At 54.9% G+C, this 20942-nt stretch overlaps 1 protein-coding gene across 5 annotated transcripts; it reads right to left on the bottom strand.

The window, feature by feature from the left end:
* Window positions 1–904: 904 nt before the first annotated feature.
* Window positions 905–20694, bottom strand: Mllt6 (MLLT6, PHD finger containing). 5 transcript variants are annotated; one of them, XM_045158962.1, is made up of 20 exons: window positions 20547–20694; window positions 19150–19229; window positions 18670–18724; window positions 18355–18464; window positions 17153–17256; window positions 16899–16992; window positions 15050–15292; window positions 14390–14488; window positions 12211–12418; window positions 10976–11593; window positions 10307–10488; window positions 10083–10191; window positions 9014–9080; window positions 8718–8863; window positions 8157–8354; window positions 7976–8064; window positions 6625–6974; window positions 6143–6233; window positions 2164–2520; window positions 905–1660 (listed from the first exon to the last, which is right to left on the bottom strand). In XM_045158962.1, exons 1-20 carry the CDS (start codon window positions 20653–20655, stop codon window positions 1619–1621), a joined length of 3351 nt encoding a protein of 1116 aa, XP_045014897.1. In that variant the 5' UTR covers window positions 20656–20694; the 3' UTR covers window positions 905–1618. The 5 variants fall into 5 exon arrangements, with proteins under 5 accessions (XP_045014897.1, XP_045014898.1, XP_045014900.1 ...); XM_045158963.1 differs by having other exon boundaries at window positions 10976–11590; XM_045158965.1 differs by having other exon boundaries at window positions 12280–12418.
* Window positions 20695–20942: the final 248 nt, after the last annotated feature.

Raw genomic sequence — 20942 nt, 5'->3', positions numbered from 1 at the left:
CTCCCTAACATCTTACAAAGTCTTATCAACAGGAATATTAATATTATTTTCCATATCAGAAAAAAACAGTTGAGCAGCACAGGCAAAAATATATCTGCACTACGTTTCTGTCATTGCCAAAAATATACACATCTTCTCTTTATTTAAAAAAACAACAAAAATCCCAACGACAACAAAAACCCAAACAGAAACACACACCAGAAAGCACACATGCAAGAGACTGACAGGCGTGAGCGTCAAGGAAGGCGGGACCGACCCCCAGCCCCGGAGCCGGCCCCAGCGGCCGAGGAACGCAGGGAGAGGAACGCAGACCTCTGCCCCACTCTCCATCCAGGTCACATTCAGCCTTTCTGATAAAGGCCCTCAGCAGACAGGGACTCGGCCACCCACTACATCCCAGAAAATAGCTGGTGGGTGGAGGGACAGTCGTTAGCTTAAGTGGCTCCCCTAGTTGGTGGGGCGGGGTGCAGGAGGCAGGCTGGCTACTTCTGGGAGACTTTTACTAAAAGAAGAGACACTTTATCCCTTCCCCCAGCCCCCTGTGCCAAGGAAGAAGGATAGATCTACTAAGGAGAGGAGGGGCCCTAAAGGGTCCTGAGACCAAGTAGGATCTGGGGGAGGGAAGGCAAGATATTACCCTGATTCAGAGCCCCCAGCCCCCGGGGACTCTCCATTAGTGGAGTACTGTGTTCTGGTTTGTGTTAACCATTCATGCCCTGGAAAGGGACCAGAGTTGGTGAGGTGGGAAGGGTTCAAGAGCTAGGAGCTCCCACTCTGGTGCTGACCACTGCTCCTATCCCTGCCCTTGGCTGCCCCCAGGACCAGGGGAAGAGACAGACAGACACAGATGCACACAACACGCTGACACACACACACACACACACGCGCGCGCACAGACACACATGCGCGCGCACACACACACACACACACACACACACACTCACGCTCTGTGGAGTCAGGCAGCTCCCTCTCCCCACCCTCGGCACTCCTCAAGCCAATAGTGCAAAAAGGGGCAGGGCACCAAGGATGGCACGGGCCTCCCCACGAGCCTCATCATGGGACCCAAAGGGTTACTGTCCTGCTCGTCCTCAGCCACCCATATCTGTGGGCTTTTACAAGCTCAGCTTGTGACCCTTCATGGGGGAAGGGACGGTGAGTAACAGTCAAAAGGGATCCCTTCTGCCATCTGCCCAGGATGGGAAGAAACTGAAGGTCAAGTGGGGCCAGCCCTTCTTCCATAAAGGATTTCCTCACAGGGCCAGGCCCAGGGCCCGTTCCCATTTTCCCCATTCAAGTGCTGATCCATTTTATGTGGCAGGTCTGATCGACTTCCCACATATGCCATGGCCCACTCTGCTCACTGGGAGGCCCCTAAGACATCTGCTGAGGGTGGGGGCTCCTAGGAAGGCTTGGAGCCTATCCACCCAGCAATGGTGTGGAGAAGGAAGGGCTGGATGGAAGGAATACCCTTGAGTCTCTCCCTGGCACTGGGAGCTCCCCAACAGACTCCCTTGGGATCAGCACAGGCTCTGGGCCGGGCTCTCCAGTGTCTAGGCCCAGGTGCCGGCTCCAGGCAAGTCCCCTTAGCCATGTAGGGGTCAGCAGGGGAATGATGGAGTTAGCCTTTTTCCTGGCTGGCTGAGGCTCCTTTGTCAGCGGTCTGGAAAGAGAAAGGAAGGCTGCGCGTTTTGGAGGCATCTGGCCTTAATGCCCAGTTAAAACCACTGTCTTGGGACAAAAAAAAAAAACACCTGCTTTAGGTGCAGAAGACAAGGTGACTAAGCCTTTGCCTGGGGTCAGCATAAGGGGGTGGGAAAGTTGATGAACATGTGTCAGGCAAATCTGACTGCCCAAGTTGAACCTTCCGAAGAGTGGTGGCCCTCCCTTCTTCACTGGCCCACCCGGTGGTCATTTTTCTCTAACTCATCTGCTAGAAAAGGAAATGGCCCTTTCTAATTGGTCGTCCCAGCAGAAGGCTGTTTTCTAATTAACTCTTTTACTATTGGCACAGGCTCTGCAGAGCAAGGGCCCCAGGGTCTGAAGCAGGGCTGACCTAGGAGTTGCTGCCTCCCCATGAGGATGCATCTGATGATGTTCCTGCAAGCACCCACCTTTGCCCATCCCATAGAAGGGGGACAGGAAGACCCCAGGCTCCTTACTCACCCCTCCTTTGGGGCCATTCCCACTGGCATCTGCCCCTGGAAGGCTGAGGAACGGGTTGGTCTGAGCAGTGAGGACTGGAGGCCCACCCGCTGCTGCTACCGCTGCTGCTGCTGCTGCCGCAGCCATGAGACTTGGGTTGCTGCTGAGCGAGGGGGCCACCAGGGCTCCAGCGGGCAGCAAGGGCGGGGCTGACGCCGTGGGCAGCAGGCCAGGGTTGCCCGCAGACAGCAGTGGGGTAGAGCTTCCTGCCAACAGGCTGGCCATGGGCAGCTGGGAGCTCCCAGCCATCTGCAGCCGCTGCAGCTCCCGCTTCTGCTGGATCTGCTGGATCATCTGGTAGACCACAGTCTGGTGCTCCTAAGGGGGACAGGCTGCGTTGGCTGCAGGCTGCTGCAGTCCCTCCCAAGCCTGCCTCCCCCTGCCTGGCCTGGGCCTTGCCCCATGACGCTGGAACCTTGAGGCCTGACAATGGGGAGATTGTCAAAGTTCTGTCTGTACCTTTCCACTTTGGGCCTTAGTCTGTCATCTGGGCAAGAAAATAGCAGCACACTGTTGGGTCAGTGTCTGCCAACTGAGCACCCTGGGCCAATGCAAGTAGTTAGCATGTGGCCCCACGCACCGAATCAAGTCCTTGGTCTCTAGGACAATGATAAATGGTCCAGGTGGTATCACGCCAAATTGAAAAACACTAAACAGCTTCCTACTCCCTCCCCACGACTTTGGGCTGAAGGGATGGCTTAGCAGTTAAGGCCGAGAAGCCTAAGGACCCAGGTCTGATTCTCCAGGACCCATGTAAGCCAGATGCACAATGGGGCACATGCATCTGGAATTCCTTTGTAGTGGCTGGAGATTCTGATGCACCCATTCTCTCTCAAATAAATGAATAAAATAAATCTTTATTTTGAAAAAATAGTGTTTGTTTTTGAGAGAGGATTTCATAGAACCTAGGCTGACAAGCCTCCAACTTGTTATGTAGACAAAGATGGCCTAGAACTTCTGATTCTCCTTCCTCCTACCTCCAACTTCCAAGTGCTGTGACTGCACATGTATAACACCACATCTGGCCTTTTTTTCTCCTCAAATTAAAGACTTGTTTATTTTCACTTGAATAGGCAAAAACATTCTAAGTGTTTCAAAAAACAAATTAAGGCTGGACAGATGGCTCAGTGGTTAAGGCATCTGCCTGCAAAGCCAAAGGACCTAGGTTGGATTCCCCCAGGACCCACATAAACCAGATGAACAAGGTGGTGCATGTATCTAGAGTTCATCTGCAGTGGCCAGGAGGTCCTGGTGCACCCACTCTCTCTATCTGCCTCTTTCTCTTTCACATAAGCAAATAAAAGTAAATTAAAAATAAATAAATAAATAAATAAATAAATAAATAAATAAATAAATAAATAAGGGGCTAGGGGAATGTCTCAGTGGCCTAACAACTAGAGTTCAGATCCCCAGAGTCCATGTAAAGCCAAGTGTGGCGCTCAGGTCTGGGATCCTATACACCTACACTAATGGGAGGAGGAACAAGGAAAATTCTGGAACTCAAAAGCCAGCTGGTTTGGCACTCACAGCAGCAAAAAAAAAAAAAAAAAAGGCTGGGTGTGGTGGCGCATGTCTTTAATCCCAGCACTTGGGAGGCAGAGGTAGGAGTATGGCCATGAGTTCAAGGCCACCCTGAAACTACCTAGTGAATTCCAAACCAGCCTGAGCTAGAGACTCTACCTCAAAAAAATTAGTTAATTTTTTTAAAAAGACCTTGAGCTGGAGAGATGGCTTATCAATTAAGATACTTGCCTGCAAAACTAAAGGACCCAGGTCCTATTCCCTAGTACCAACATAAAGCCAGATGCACAAGGTGGCACATGCCTCTGGAGTTCATTTGCAGTGGCTACAGGTCTTGGCATGTCCATTCTCTCTCTCTCTACTTTTTTCTTCTCTTTCTCTCTCTCAAACACATAGAATGTTTTTTTTAAAAGGGCTGGAGCCAGGTGTGGTGACGCAAACCTTTAATCCCAGCACTTAGGAGGATCACCGTGAGTTTGAGGCTGAGAATACACAATGAATTCCAGGTCAGCCTAAGCTACTGTGAGACCGTACCTCGAAAAACCAAAACAATAATAATAATAAATAAAATAAATGAAAAGGGCTGGAGAAATGGCTTAGTGGTTAAGGTGTTTGCCTGCAAAGACAAAGGACCTCAATTCGATTCCCCAGGACCCACATTAGCCAGATGCACAAGGGGGCACATGCATCTGGAGTTTGTCTGCAGTGGGTGGAAGCCCTGGCGCGTCCATTCTCTCTCCCTCTCACTGCCTCCTTCTATCTCTCACAAGTAAATAAATAAATAACAAAGTTCTTTTTAAGGGGGGCTGGAGAGATGGCTGAATGGTGAAGGCTCTTGCCTGTGAATCCTAAGGACTCATGTTCAACTCTCCAGGTCCCATGTAAGCCAGTCGCACTGTGACACAAGCGCAAAAGGTGGCACACACATCTGGAGTTCTACTGCAGCAGCGGGGGCCCTGGCATGCCAATTCTCTCTCTTGCCGATAAAAATAAAATTTAAAAAAATTGTTTAAAAGAGAGAGCCCTATCTCAAAGTGAGGATCAATGCCATGGCATCCACACACTGTGGTGGTCTGAATCAAATGACCCCCATAAACTCATGTGTTCTGAATGCTTGTTTCCCAGCTGATGACAATTTGGGAGGTGGAGCCTTGCTGGAGGCAGGCTTTGGCATATTATGGCAGAGCTTTCTTACTGCTTCCTGCCAGCTGCTGTGACAAGAAGAGATGTCCAGCCACCACCATTCTACCATCCTTTCCCCACCATGCTGTAGCTTCCCCCAAGACTGTAAACCAAAGCAGACCCCTTCCTCCCGTGAGTCGCTTTTGGGCAAGTGTTTTGTCCAAGCAATGCGAAGGCAAAATACCATACACACCCATACAAACTAATACATCGAAGTTTACTTTAAGAAACCTTGCTCCTTCTGGGCATAGTGGCACACACCTTTAATCCTAACACTCTGGAGGCAGAGGTAGGAGTATCTCCATTAGTTTCAGGCTACACTGAGACTAGGTAGTGAATTCCAGGTCAACCTGGGCTAGAATGAAGCCTCTACCATCAAAACAAAAACAGGCTCCCACCTCTGCCTCCAGAGCGCAGGTGTGCACCATCATGCCTGGCCAGTTCTGTTTCCTTTATGTGAAAATGTTTATTTACTCTTCCTATTTTCTCAACTTCCTTCCCCCCACCTTTGGTTTTTTGAGGTAGGGTCTCACTCTAGCCCAGGCTGACCTGGAGTTCACTATGTAGTCTCAGGGTGGCCTCAAACTCATGGCAATTCTACCTCTGCCTCCCTAGTGCTGGGATTAATGGCATGTGCCACCACACCTGGCTTTCAACTTCCACTTTTTGGGGCAGGATCTCTCTCTTTAGCCTGACTGGCCTGGAACTCACTATAAAGTCCAGACTAGCCGTGAACTCATGGCCATCCTCCTACACTAGCCATCCCACACGTGTTGGTGTGACACACATGCATCATCATACCCAGCATTTTTTTTAACCCAGGGCCTTGCACAGGTTTGGCACAGCTCTACCACTAAACTATACCCCTAGCCCAATTCTGTCAAATCTAAAAGGTAAAATTTTCCTCTTTCCTCCAAAGAAAATCTTAGCAGAGGCCAACAAAGGAGCCCAACCCAAGAGAAGCTGCTCTGGTTGGGTATTTCACCTGCTCAGACACCTTCCCACTGAGACTCTTGAAGTCCCCCAAATATCCTCCTAACAGGGATGGAAATGTTAAGTTACTGGCCCGCCATCTGCCACAGCCTCACCAGTCTCCTTCATCAATGCCCAGGAGACCCTGACAGCAGGCTCCTTGTCACTCATCCCAGAGGATGAATCCCAGCGGCCTGAAGCCCCTCCCTAGCTGGCCACCTCCTCAGAGAGCTGGGAGAGGGTGGCCGGAGAGGGAGGTACTCACCGGGGTCAGCTGTGGCGAGGCAAGGAGCTGCTGCAGCTGCTGGAGCTGCTGTTCTTGCTGCTGAAGGAGGTGTCTCTGCTGCTCCGTCAGGCTGAGGCAGGGACGACACAGAGCGTGGGGAGGTGCCGGGGAGGGGCTCCATCCCCGGGCCTCCCAGATTCCCTCAGACCCCGGTGTGGAGAAGACAGGGAGGTGCAGGCAAGTGCCATGTTAGAAAATGAGGTGGGAAGGACACAGGTGAGGAGGAACAGCCCAGAAGGACGACCTAGGGTAAGGGATAATTCGACTTGTCCCTGGACTGCTCCTGTGCGGACACAGACTTAACAGTCTGGGGAGTCCCTCGAGCTAACACGTGAGTAGGACTATAAACCCTGCAGGGCCAGAGGACATTTTACTTTTGAGGGAGGAGTTGGGGTGCTTTGGGGGGGTCCCTCCCAGAGCCAGCCTCCCGTCCCCTTGCCCAGGGCTGAGCTCTCCCTCACCTGTTGAGACAAGCTGGCAGCTGCAGCGTGGGGGCCCCACCAGCCTGGCTCAAGCCCGCAGGACTGGGAGCCGCAGCCCCATTCAACCCCCCCAGGAGGCCATTGAGGGGCAGGCCCCCGCTGCCCGCCAGCCCACCTAACAGCCCCTCAGCCATGGGCATGGCCCCCAGCCCTGCGGCCCCAGGTGCCCGGCCCAACCCATTCTGCGGCTGGGGCGGGAGCGGGGCAGGGGCCCCAGGCAGGGCCAGGGGCAGAGCGGCAGGGCTCTGCTGGAGCAGGGGCAGCGGTGGGGGCGTGCTGTGGAAGGACAGCGAAGAGCTGCTGCGGCTCGGGCAGCCTGAGTGCGGGTCCTGGGGAGGGAGGGGGAGGGAGGGGTCAGAGGACAGAGGGCCAGCATGGCCTTCCTGGCCCCCAGCCCAGCATCCACCAGCATCGCAACAGAGCACAGCACCCTACCCACCCCTCAGCCCGAAGGCACAGGGATGAAAGCTAAGAATCTGGTCTTCCTAGGTCATATTCACTGACCACTTCCCGAGGCCCAGCACCCCTTGTCATCCTGCCTTCATCACAAGGCACTGGCAGTGACCTTCCAGGGAACCAGATCCAGGGGTTAGTGCTTGACTTGTACAACCCTACGATTCACTTCCATTTTATGGGCAAAGCCATTGGTTCTTAGGCTAAGGAACGCTGCAGTCAAGAGCAGTAAAGCTAGAGAGGCTCAGGTTCAAATCCCACGTCCGTAACTCAAATGCTGGAGTGGTCTTGAGGGGAGGGGTCACCGTTTCTGTCTTGGTCCACACACTTGTAACCTGAGTGACAGCACTGTCCTTCCACAAGGTCACGATGAAAACTAAAGAAACCTTTGCCTTGTAAGCTTCAGGGCAAGCTTTCAAATTGTTATTTTTATGATGATGATTGCCCAAGTCACTCAGTTCATGAATGAGTGGCTGAGAGAGAACAAGCACTCAAGTTTGTTTGACTCCAATAATAACCACAACATAACAATAGCAACTGCTACTCCAACCGCCACCAATTACATACGGATTAGTGTGTGTGCGGCGCTGTAATAAACCCTTCACAAATTCTTTTCAACACGTCTTCCTCAAGGTTTCCCGGACTCTCTCTCTCAGCCCTCTGATGAGTTCCTCTTTGCACAGCTCCTTTGCTGTTTTCTTGGACTTAACTTAGTTTCAAGGGTTCTAGCTCACTGGTTGCTTAGCTGGGGCCCTACCCCTCATAAATTAATGGATCCATCAACTGGTCAGCCTCAAACAGAGCTGGTGGGTAGTAGAGTTCATTAGGCCCTTGACTCTGCACATTCCCCCCCTGTTCCCCTCCTCATGGTGCCCACCTCGGAAGATGTGGACAGGGAGTTGTCCAGTCCGAGGCTGTTCTTCCCTGGAGGGCTCTTGCTGGTGCTCAGGGAGTCACTGCTGCCAGCTGAGGGAAGGAAGGAGATTGGGGCCTGCAGTGATGGGTCCAGTTCAAGCCACCAGGGAGAAACCCTCTTCCCGGGCTGGGTGGAATCTCACCTTGGGGAGGCAGGCTGTAGGGCCCCGGGACAGGGCCATTAGTAGCAGGCAGGGCGGCAGGCAGGGCGGGGAAGGGTACGGACAGCTGCACGTTGAGAATCTGCAGCCGCTCTTTCTTGGCTGTCAGGCTCAGGATTTGCTCTTGCAGCCTCTGGTTCTCCTTCTGCAGGGCGTGCAGTGCCTTCAGCATCTCCACAACTGGAGAAAGGCAAGGGCGCCAGAGATTAGCAAGGCCAGCAGGAAGGGACAGGGCCTAGAGGGTACCAGAGCCCCATACCTCAGTGAGGCTGCTGAGGGGCAGATCTGGGGGCCAGAGGTATGTATGAGGACCAGGGGCGGGGCCTGATGCTCCAAGAGCTTGGAAGATGAGAAGTCAATGCAAATTGGGATTCAGAAGGCCAAAGGCAGAAGGCCAAAGGCAGGGCACGGAGGAATCTGGCCAGAACTCTCTACACAGGCAAGGCTGAGGCAATGGGCCAGTAAAAAAAGGTTTAGGAACCTAGGGAAAAGGGAGGAGGGGTGGCTAACCCAGGTCCCCAGCCCCAGGCCACCCCTCCTCACTGTTGACACCAGCCTCCCCGTCGCCCTGCTTCTCCAGCAGCTGTTCCATATTAGTCGTTCCTGGAGCCGAAGGGTCTAACTGGACGCCAGCGCATGGTGCAGAAGCTGTCTGGTCAAAGAGCGCAGGGAGGCTGCTGATGGGGGACCTGGGGCCAGAGGGGAAACGGCTCAGACTCACCTAACACCCAACTCCACCCCCCCTTTCTTCCCTAAAGGATCGCCACCCCGTCCCCAGCCTGCTTCTCCTTCCAGCCTGGCTCCAAAGCCCTCCCCCAAGTCACTGCCCTCTCCCTCACATGGAAGATAGACTCTCCTGGGGAGAGGTTCCTGGACACCGAAAGCTACAGTCCTCCAAGTCTGGCTCTAGGGAAGAAAGGAAGACATGGATCAGTGGAGGGGGCCATCCGCCTCAGGGCCCACTCTCTTCCTCAAGACCCCCAATGTCAGAATGTCACTTCATGCTGGTAAAGGGCTACGAGCCCGAGCTTGGTCCTTTAGGGCACGCTCCTGTGCCTTTCTCCAGGGCTCCTGCCTCCCAGTTTCTTTCCTGGGAGCCTCAGTTACAGAAATCTGAGGATGAGACAAACCTGGATTGAATCTGAGCCTGACACTAACTTGCTGTGCCAACCTTGGACTGGTAACCAGCCTCCCTGCGGTGATGGTAATTAGGATTAAAATAAGATCATAAATATGTTTAGTTGTAAGTTTAGCTGAAATGCACAAACCCTTAATAATTATATGATCATAATTAGCTTTGTGTGACTGTATAAACTCCCAAGTCAGATGGCAAAACTGTTAAACCACAGAACCCCACTCTGGTTATGGAAAATATAATCACCCTACTCTGTTTAGTCTTGAAATAAATTGGAATTGACTCCTTTAAAAAGGCTTACCTGACTGGCATCCTCCAGCTAAACCCCGCCCCATAAAGCTGACAGTTGGTATCTTTACACCAGTTACCATGGAGAGGGAAGAGCTTGTCACATGCACCCACCCTTAACTCCTAAACATCTGGAGAGCTGGAAGCCCTGCTGGTGGGACCTCAGTGACATTGACCCCTGCTCATGAAGTGGCAAAGAAGTAAGAGCCCTGGGCTGGTATCAGATCAGGTGTTATCTGGCTCTGCTATCCCCCACCTACTGCCTTGAGCAAATTACTTCTCTTCAGTGAGATAGAGAAGTTACTGCCCTGACCACTGCCCTTCACTGACTGCATGTGGAAAAGGTCCTGGTGGGAAGTTTGTAAGGTGAGGTTTTGTCTGGAGCAGCCTGTCAACAGCCAGGAAGAAGAGACGACCAGCCTTTCTGGAGTCACATCCCTCAGGACTTTGGGAAGAAAGTGAAATAGGCTCAGGAACTCAAATACCTGTGTGGCTGCTCTCGGCTTGGGTGAGAAGGGGGTTGACAGTACCCATGGGGGTTCCAAAGATGTGGGTAGAAGGGAGGCTGAAGGTAGAGCCAGCCAGAGAAAAGACCTGCGGGGGAAGAGTAGGATCCAGCCTGGAGGTTATTCTTGGATCTAGGGCACAACCGTGTGGGGTTCTATTCCCCACCTGCCTGGGGACGGAAGAGCTATAAACAAGGCCTTACCTGAGTGGTGGAGATGGAAGTTGAGGAGGAAGGGAGGGTGCTGGTGAACGGGGAGCGACTGAGGCGGGGCAGGGCTGAGGTCCCTGGGGGCCCCAGCAGGCTGGAGGAGAGTGGGGTGCTGCAGACAGCCCGCAACATCCCACTGCCATGGGAGATGGGGTCTTTATTACTGGTGTAGATGCCTATAGACACAAGGACAGAGAAGTCACCATCCAGCCCAGACTCCTCATCAGTGATTCAGCCAGCTCCTCAGGGAGCAAGCATGCTCCCAGCTCTGGCCACACCCACCAGGCTACTACACTGCCTGGCCTCCGCCTAGGAAATTCCTTCCTCTCCTAACATGCCTCCCAGAACTTGGTAAGTCCTGCTGGCAATTTAACCTCTCCCATAACCATGCAGAACACATGTGAGTAAGAACCCTGGAGGTAAATGTCACTGCCATCTTTTTGTTGTTGTTTCCCAAGTAGGGTCGCACTCTAGCTCAGGCTTTTCACTCTGTAGTCTGAGTGACCTCGAACTCAATGATCCTTCTACCTCTGGGATTAAAGGCATGCGCCACCACACCCAGCACCTCCATTCTTTACCTATGTCCTTGAGAACAGTTTATGCCCCTGCTCTGACATAACTTGCTGGGCCCTGAGATGTCCTCCATCACCAAGGGTCACTGACCTGCTCCCAACAGAGGGGACTCCAGACTCAGGCTGGGCAAACTTCCGGAAGGCCCAAATGTTCGGGAGGCCAGACCTCCCAGGCCAGAGCTGACCAAGGACCCTCCAGAAAAGGGTGACGCTGCAGTGGCAGTAAAGCCAGCCAGATGGGCCCCAGGCAAGGAGGGGGCAGCAGGGCCTCCAGCCCCCTCCTTGTTGCGGCTGCCCTTGGGACGGCCTGGCCCATGTCGACTCCTCTTGCTGGCTTTGTGCTTCTTCTCCTTCATGCCCGTTTCCGGAGTCTCCTCAGCAGGTGCAAAGGTGGCACTCAGTGCAGGCATCCGCTTGTGGGTGCCTGCTGAGGTCCCAGACACTGAGACATGGGGAGACTTATAGTCCCCAGGGGAGGGCGCCCGGGTCCGGCTCGAGCTGGAGGTGGTGGTAGAGAAGCGCATGATGGGCCCAAAGCCAGAGAAGACCACCTTCTGTTCAAAGAGGTCAGCCTTGGGTGGCTCAGGGGCTGGTGGGGAGATCGGAGCTGGCGGCGTGGTGGCCGTGGGCTTGGAGTGCTTGTCATCCTCTGGCTGCTCCAGTTTGGGGAAGGCGGAGAAGTCGGGGGAGCTCTGTAGGGATGAGCCTGCTGCAGAGAGGAAGGGAATCACTGCTGGACCCAGTCCCTCCTCCGTAAGCATGGAGAGCGCTGGCTGGGGATGGAAAAGCCTGGGGTTCTGACACAGCTCTGTCTGCCCAGGTCCTGAGATGAGCATTTCCACCCTCCACTTTACTGATAACACGGGGGGGAGAGCAACTCCCACCATTGAGCTCACTGGGTAACTAGACTGCAGGATTAACACTAATGTTGATGCTTTCTTTTTGTTGTCTTTTTTTTTTTTTGGGCGGGGTGGGGGGAGTTCCCCTCACTCTGTAGCTAAGCCTGGCCTCAGACTCAAGCCATCTTCTTGCTCCCAGGTGCTGGGATTACAGGCATGAGCCAACCTGGTCTAACATGAATATTGGTGTTTTCAAACAGCCTTGCAGCTCAAAACTGGAGGACGATGAATTGTGGGGGGCAGTGCCTCAGTTCAAGAGAGGCAGGCAGAAGACTGGCTGGGAGAGCAGGCATGGGTGGGGACCCCTCTTTAGCCCATACCAGTTTGTAAAAGCAAATGAGATGCAGAACAGCAGGCCAATGCCATGTCATAACAGCACAGGGTGGGAGGCGCCTGCTCCCAGCCTCCGCCAGGAGCCCATACTCACCTGCAGGCTGGAAGGGGCCCCCAGAGGAGGAGGAGGAGGAGGAAGAGGCAGAGGTGAAACTGCTCACACCTTTCCCACTGCTCAGTTTCTTCCCCTTATGACTCAGGCTATGGCTGGAAGACTTTTTCCCCTTGGAGTCCCTGCTGCCGTCGGAGGTCTCCTGAGTGCTGGGCTCATGGTGGGAGGAGGAAGAAGCCGAAGAGGAGACCTGACCGGGGGACAGAGGCGGCTCAATACCGGCTGCCCAGCCTGGCTTTAGGCCCCCCAGTTGCCACCACTCTCTCCCCACAAGCTGGTGACCTGGCTCTCCTCAGTCCAGTGTCTGGCTGGACATCTGAGTGACTTGTCCTTGCTCCCCCTTCCGCACCCCACTCTCAGGAAACCTCTCCATACATCCAGCAAAACAAGCTGCACTGACTTGCTTCCAAAGCGCTGTGAGCCTGTGCCCACACCAGCAGTTGCCACCCTGCCCTGAAATGCGCCGTCCCATGTCTGAGGTGCAGCGGCCCCAGAGGGCACTTGGGAGAGCAGGGCTGTGAGAAGCCAGGGGGGCTCGGCGCTTGCCATCATGCTGCGTTGCGTGTGGCCTACAAACCCAGCTCAACTTCAGTGTCCTTAGAGACGAATTATGCATTCTTGGGATTTAGGAGGAACTTCATGCCAGAGACATGGTGGGGGGTGGGTGTCAATAAACGATGGGCCTGAGAGCGGCGGCTGCTACTAATATTCCACAGGTTTGTATCGTGGCTGGTGAGCATCACAGGCCCTCAAGCCACAATGCTCAGGCGCAAAACCTGACTTACTAGCTGTGTGCTTTTAGACTAATTTTTCCCCCCAAGATAGGGTCTCACTCTAGCCCAGGCTGACCTGGAATTCACTATGTAGTCCCAGGGTGGCCTTAAACTCAGTGATCCTCCCGAGTGCTGGGATTAAAGGCGTGCACCATACCTGGCTTTTTTACACTAATTATTTAACTAACTCTCTGGGCCTCAGCTTCCTCACTTATTTTATAAATGGAGGTCATAAAACACCTACCACACAGGAGTATTTTAAGGGTTAAGTGAAGCCCTCCCCAAGCACTGCTTCTGCCCCCTGGCTCTAGACACATCTGTGCCTCTTATTACTATTAGGAAAGGTGCTTTTCTTCTTGATGGAGGCCAGGTACTCAGCAAACTGCTGGATGAACAAAGTGAGGAGGGTGGGTGGGGAAAGGACAGCCACCCCGAGTGGCCCCTCCCTGGGCGGAGCCCTGGTCTCTGTCTTTTTCTTTGTTCTTTTTCAGCAGCTGGAGTTCTGAAGGGAGCCAGATGTGGTTGGAAAGCCATGAAATAAGGGCTGGGGGGAAGGGTAATTGAAATGCTGGGATGGGTGGGGGGATGGAATATAGCATGTCTAAGGGTCACCCAGTTAGTGGGGGACTTCCTAGACCTTTCTGGAAAGGTCACAGTGTGGAGGACCAGCTTTCCCAGGTGAGCCCTGGGAAGCAGGAGAGGAAGGGTTACTGGGGCAGTTGCCACAGCAACATCACCCTGGAAACCTGATACCTGAGCCTCCTGCTAAGATGCCCAGAGCTCTGCCAACCATGTGAGGGAGCAGAGGTGACTGGCAGTAATGGGACAGGAAGGAACACTTTTTCCAGGGGACCCACACTCCCTGGCCTAGGGCAGGCCCTGACTGTGGCTCATCCCCATGCTGCCAGGGCATATCCCTGCTGGGAAGGGTAAGATGACTAGAGACTTCAGGGTGCTGTTCAGGGTCTGCTCCCCTGTCTCCACCCTACATGAAATAGGTTAAACAACTGGTTCTGGGTATCCTACAGCTGGGGTCCTCATCCCATCCCAGAGGACTGGGCCATGAACCTCAAAAGCAGGCCTGAGTGCTGTGCTCCTGCTCTCTAAAGACAAAAGGCCCACTGCTGAGGCCCTCTGCCTGGACAGAGATGGCTGTGCACATCTAGCAACCAGTAGGTAGAGTGCCAGCCCTCCCTTTAAGGTGGCTGGGGCTCAGGAGGGCAGATCTCTTCTAAGCTTCAGGTGTGGGTAGGAGGAGACATTAACCTAGAGCTAAAAGACATTTGTCTAGGTAGGCCCTGGGCTCACCCTGAGCCCTTACACTATGTCCCCTTCCCACTGCCATCCCTGGACCAGCATACCATCCCTCTTGATCGTGGCAACAGTACCTTGTCAGCGGTGGGGACCACAGGCGGGGTAAGGATGCTGGAGGGGGACTCAGGCCGCTTCTTGTGCTTCTGTTTAAGGCGTTCCTTGTCCTTTCGACTCTGTGAGTGAAAGATGACCAGATATTGGTGCTGGGTCTGTTTGGCAGAGGATAACCATGACATGTGGGCATGGGGAGCTAACCCTCTCTCAGAGATGGGGCTCAGTAAGAGCTGTGTTCTCCCACGAAGGGATGGGGGACTCCAGCTGGACAGGAGTGGCTCGGGCAAGATCTTCTGAGAGCCAAGAGCCCCTCCCCCTCATCCTCCCTCCTGCTAAAAATAGCCTGTCCCATTATCGTGCCAGTGACAGAACACCACACGGGAGCACACACTCATGAGGGTGTCCCCCTGGAACACGGCACTGCAGAAGGATAAGCATACTGGGCATGGGACACAAGGGGGGTAGACAGGAGATGTGTGCAAATGTGTGGAGCCACGTGTCTGGGGTTGGGGACACTGTCATGTCAAGGACAGAACACAGCGGAACCACACATACGGAGAAGGCAGAGCCCAATCCCTGGTGCTCAGGTGGCCTCGGAGTTAGGGAGAGGGCAGGCTCTATGACCTGGCACCTTCGGGAAAGGGGTGGGGATTGTGAGCGGGAGGGAAGGCCTTCTCCACCTTCTTCTGGCCCCTCTCATGGCGGGTAGGGTGCTTCTCCTGCTGGGTGGACGGTGAGGCTGATCGGCTTCTTCGGCCAGTGAGAAAGCTGCCGCTGCCGCCGCTCCCCGCTGTACCAGTGCCGCTGCCACCACTGCCACCGGTGCCACCGCCACCGCCACCACCTCCGCTGCCGCCGCTGCCGCCACCTCCGCCGGTTCCTCCTCCTGCTCCACCTGCCCCGCTGGTATGCCGGGATGTCTTCTGGGGGGGGGGGAGGGATTGAAAAGGAATTTCCACACCCTCCTGAAAGTCCATGATCCTGGGGCCAGTCTCACTTGCCCTGTGCCCACCATTAAGGCAACCTCCTATCCTCCATGTTCTGCTCCAGCTGGAAATCCCAGAGCTTCCCCTCTGGCTTGGTCAATGTACGGATTCAACCACAGGGGTGGGGGGTGGGGAGGTGGGGGCACTTGGTCCTCCTGAGCCCCACTTCTCTTCAGCTATCACCTCCTCTTCTCTTGGTCCAAGCACTTCCTTTCCACCCAGACCTCTTCTGAACTGGAGTGCATGGGTAGTGAACACTGGGCCTGGCCTGATGGCTTCACCATTGCAAACTTCAGCTGTTCTCTAAGGCCACCAACTACCTCCTGATTCCCAAAGCCTAGAGGTGATTTCAGGCCTCTTGGTTTGGGCTTGGCTTCTCCCTAACAAGCAAGCTCAAGACCCCTTCTCCCAGGGCTCCTTCATACCTAGACCGAATCTACACTGTGGACACGTGGGGAGCCCAACTTTACAACCCAGGCCACCCTACCACCCTTCCAGGGATCTGCCTCCCACCAAATCTGAGTATCTTCAGTAGGTGCCTAGTTACCATCAAACCCTGAAAGCACTGGGACCATTAATTTATGACCAAACCAGGACACTGCTAAAAACGGAAGGGGGAACTATTAATCATTACACCAGAGCAACAGGCACAAACCAAGACTGGCCGGGGTGAAGCAGGATGTGTGCACAACCTACAGAAGCCAGCTGTACTGCCTTGTGGTACCCCCAGGTGTCCACCACTGCCCACTCAGTGAGCGTCTGGAGCCTGGCTCTGATGTCACCTCACCTTCTGCATCTTAGCCATCTCATGTTTACACAGGCCCACCTACATCCAACTTCCTCCCCTCCATCCCCGCTTCTCGCAGCTGTCTCCCAGCCACCAGCCTGGGCCCTTCCGCCCCAGCTTCATGGTGGCTGCCAGGGTAATCTGCCTAAAACACAAATCTGCTCATGTTACTCTCCTGCTTAGGAGCTTTCCAAAGGGGGGGGGGGGCAGGGGCGCAAGGAGGGTTCAGCTTGAGCCACAACCTAGTTCTGGAGATAGCTCTCAGCCTGAGGAACCTGTAGGTCTCTCCACCCACGAGACAACACCTGCCCAGCATGGACCAAGGGAACACCAGCCCCCCCAAATGCTCTGCTCTCCTGCAGCTGGCATGGGCTCTGTCCACATCAAACCCTGCCTAAAGGGCATTCCACTCAAACTGCTTGCTCCAAATCCCACTCACCAGCTATGAGATAAGCTATAGAACCTTGGGGAGCCTTAGTTTCTATGTCTGCGAGCTGGGGAAAACACAGCCTGCTCATTTCTAGCCAGTGGGAGAAGCACATCAGGAGTTTGTTGTGTACTTCCCACACTACTCAGTTAAAAGGCTCCCAGACTGACGGCCAGACTCACACCCCTCAAACTACAATTCATTCCCCAGCACAGGCAGAGCTCCTCAAGGGCAGGGACTGTGATCTTTTTACCTCCCAGCACCAGGCACAGGTTTGTCCCGCAGCCCACAGCCTCTAAACCCACGGCGTGCTGGCAGGTGGGACTCACCATCTTGCTAAAGTGGTATTTGCAGTAGCCACAGTACTTGACATTGTCCACTTCCAGCACTTCTTCCTCACACAGTAGACCTGCCATCTGGGCACTGAGGAGAGGGGGGAGGAGGGTGTGGCCACACTGCAAAGCAGCCTCTCACACATCCCACCCTCCCAGACCCAAGACCATCCAAAAATGGCACTGCCACCATCACTCAAGACACAGCAGTTAGGACAAACCCACCCAGTGACTGGGGACAGAGATCTCACCAGGTGACATGGAAAGCCTGTCGACAGCCATGGCGGTTACAGGTCATGCAGGCTCCCGAGGCTGCCTTGCTCTCCCGGCCCTGCTCCTCGCAGATGTAACAGGTCTGCAGGACACAGCACAATCGTCCCCACCTCCAGGGAGCCCAATCCTGCTGGGGGGGGGGATCCTCCGGCCTCCCCTCAATTCCATCCTCCCCCATCCATCATCCCAGATCAGTGCTATCCAACAGGACTTCCTGCAGGGATGGGAAGGGTCCAGGCCAGTAGCCACTAGTCACACGAGCCATCAAAGCACTGGAAACACTAAGTGAGGAACTAAATTCTGAGTGCTCATGCTCCCGCATCTTGGTGTGACCAGCAGCTGCTATGCTGGACAGTACAGTCCTTGGTGAGATTGGAGGGGGAGCAACAGTGTTAACTGGGTTGGTCTAAGCTCCCCAATCCTCCTGCTGCTGGGCCTCTGGGTATGTATTGCATTTTCCTGGAACCTGGGGCTCTCCATCCTAAATGCTGGCTCTTTCTCATGCCCCAGGTCTCACTCAGTTTAAATGCCCCTTTCCTTGGCTGCCTTACTTCCAGGGAGCCCCACCAGGCATGCTCTATTCTGGCATCTCGCTTATGTCCACACGGCATTTACTTAAAGCCTTCCACGTAAGAATATGAGTCCCACTAGCCACACAGCACATCTGTCTTGATCAATGCCAAGCACCGAGTGTGTGGTACTTGTACCCGGTCTGTCTCACAGTAAAGCACTCACTAAAATGTGTCCCATGAATGCATTACCAGCTAAAAATTACCTTCTGGCTATGCTACTACAAGGGAGCCCACTTTTCCATTCCAGTTCCAGGGCACATATTTGTATATTCACAAATGGTAATTCAGGGGATGGGAACGATGTCTTAGCAGTTAAGGCACTTGCCTGTGCAGCCTAAGGACCCAGGTTCAATTCCCCAGTATCCACATAAAAGTCAGATGTACAAGGTGGCGCATGCATCTGGAGTTCATTTATAGTGGCTAGAGACCCTGGTGTGCCCATTCTCTCTCTCTCAAATACACAAGTAAATACAAAGGTGTTTCAGTAATAGGTAGCCACCTACTAAGTCCCCTGAGAATATTGGATTAGGTAGAATTAAGCCACAATGGAAACATCACAGGACAGTTGGTTAGAGGAGGCTGTGTGGGGTCTTGCAGAGGCTGCTGACCTTGTTGAAGCGATCATGAGGCACGTACTGCAGCACAATGGGCTCCATGGTGAGCACGTTGGCAAACTGCACCTCCGGGATGTAGAGGGCACACACCACATGGGCCCAGCCTGGGGCAGTGTAGGGGCCAGACTCAGCAGGATGACAAAGCCAAGACCCCAGCCCTTCCAACACAAGGCAATAGACTGTCCCATCTATCTCCACGGCCTTCCCAAAAAATTCCAGTGCCAATCAGAACAATAAAACCCAGCCTCCAACTCCAGCCCTGATCAGGGGGCCTGGCTGACCTCAGCAGGGCCTCTGGGTCCCCCTCACCTCCATTGTCAGTCCTCTTCAATGCCCCATCTTTGTGTGGGCACAGCTCACATCTCTGCCAATGTAAGGGACACAGGAGTTAGGGGAAATCAGCTGAGCTGAGCCCTCCCTGAACATATCCAAAGGGGCCCAAGATGGCATGAGATCTGGGAGGGGGTAGGCTGGAGAGGAAAGAGACTTGGCCATGAGTTCATAATTACTAGACTCAGTGACGGTGACCTGAGGGTCATTACTGGAGCCCCTATAATTCTGTAATCTTAGAAGCTTTCCATAATAAAAACAAAAATCAAAGCTCCCAAGCATGAGGTGGGGGCGAATGAGGGATGAGCTTTGGGAGAGATGGAGCTAGTGATAGGTGTGCAGGAAACAGGAAGTCATGGGTGACAGCTAAGTCCCACCCTAACTTCTGAGTCCCCTAACCACAGGAGATGCTCAGATGTGGGGGAAGGGGAGATAAAAGGTGGGGAATCTGGAACTCACCACCCTGGCTGCTCGCTCCTGAGATTCACATTTCCGGCAGAACCAAGGTCCCGTTGGCACCTGAACGATGCCATAGCAAGCTACGGGTGGGGGAGGAGAGTCACTGAGCAAAGCTGTCAGCCACTGGCTTTTTCCCAGAGTAACTGGGGGAAGGGTGGGACTCTAAAAGACTACAGCTAGTTCCAGCGGGCGGGGCGGGGGGAGGGGGGCTCCCATAGGTCCCGGACTGCAAAGAATGCCCAAAAGCACAGAGCCAGCCTTCAGCCACACAAGCAACCATTCCAAACAGGGGCAAAAAAGTCACGAGTCCTTGACCTTAAACTTGAATATCCTCCATCTCTCCCCCCACCCCCACAACCACCAACTCTTTTCTGGACCGGTTTCCCAACTTCTGTCCTGGTCCAGTTCCCCGCATCAGGAACAAGAAACAGTCATGATAGTAACACGTTTTGTTGTTATGGGGGGGGCACTTCTTAAAGGGCCAGTAAGATGAGGCAAGGAAGTGGGGGGAGGGGGTCCTAAGGACCTCATCTGCTGCCTGTCACAGGTACAGGTCAAAGTCAAGGCCTAGGGCAGGTGCAGTGCAGGTAACAGACAGGAGTGGCGGGAAGAGCCGGCAGCCACAACATTACAGGGTTGTCCCGGGAAGGGGAGGGGGGCCCCCCGCTGGCTGCCTGTGCCAGACAGGCGGGAGATGCCAGCCTGCGCCCTCGGCAAGATTCCTCAAGGAGTTAACTCCCGAGCCATGTGCTGCTGGGGGAAACTCCAAACCTCCCTTCTCCTCCAATTCTGGTCCCCTGCACAACCGCTCTCCCAGGCCAAGCTCAGCTCTTCCCTGGAGAATTTCAGGAGTCCCTTCTCCCCTGGGACCCTTCTCCTCCCTTCCCAATTCCGCTCCTCCCAGTATCCGGAAGCGAAGGGGGAGAATGACCCCCCTCCCTTGACCTCTTCCTCCCGGGAGCCGGGACCAAAATAACCGGGCGGGAGGGGACACCTCGCAGGTAAACATTCCCCTGGCAGCCGGGACAACCGGCGGGCGCGGGGCACGGGGAGTTCTCTCCCGGTTCCCTGGACACTCTCCCCTAAACTCCCTCAACTTGAGGTGGGGGGCGCGGGACTGGAACAATAGGCAAGAAAACAATGCCTGACCCGGTCCTCCTCCAGGACCGGGAGGTGGAGGGGGGGGAGAGAGAGAGAGAGCGAGAGCGAGCGAGCGAACCCCACGCCGCCCTTCCCTTCAGGTGGGTGGGGGAGGGGCGCGCGAACCCCGGGAGGGCGCGGCCGGGGGAGAGGGGGGACGCCCCACGCGCGCCGCCCCCCCCCAACCGGGGTCCCGCCGCTTCCCTCCTCCTCCCTCCCCGCGCCCCCGTCCGCGCCCGATCACCTCCCCTCCGTACCTTGGTGGACGGCCACGCTGCACGCGTGCCCATCGCAGTAGACCAGCGGGTTCTCGGCCCAGCCCCTCTCGTCCGAACATACGCAGCAGCCTCCTACCATCTCCTTCATACTCCCATGAGCTCCCTCCGGGGCTGGGGCGGGGGGCCGGCCGGCGGGGGTCGGGGGTCAGGGGGGGAGGGAGGGAGCGGGGGGCCGCGCGCCTCCTCGCCCCCTCCTCCTCCTCCTCCTCCGCCGCCGCCGCCGCCGCCGCCGCCGCTTCTTTTCTTTGCCTCCTCCTCCTTCCTCCTCCTCCTCCTCGGCGTCCTCCTCCTCCTCCTCCTCGCTCGCTCTGTCTGGCCGCCCCCCCCGCCGTGCTCTCGCCCTCATGCCCCGACGGGCTCTCCTCCCCCCCCCGC

Source organism: Jaculus jaculus, chromosome 9, assembly GCF_020740685.1.
Source record: "Jaculus jaculus isolate mJacJac1 chromosome 9, mJacJac1.mat.Y.cur, whole genome shotgun sequence".
NCBI lineage: Eukaryota > Metazoa > Chordata > Mammalia > Rodentia > Dipodidae > Jaculus > Jaculus jaculus.
This window is presented reverse-complemented; position numbering and strand designations above follow the sequence as displayed.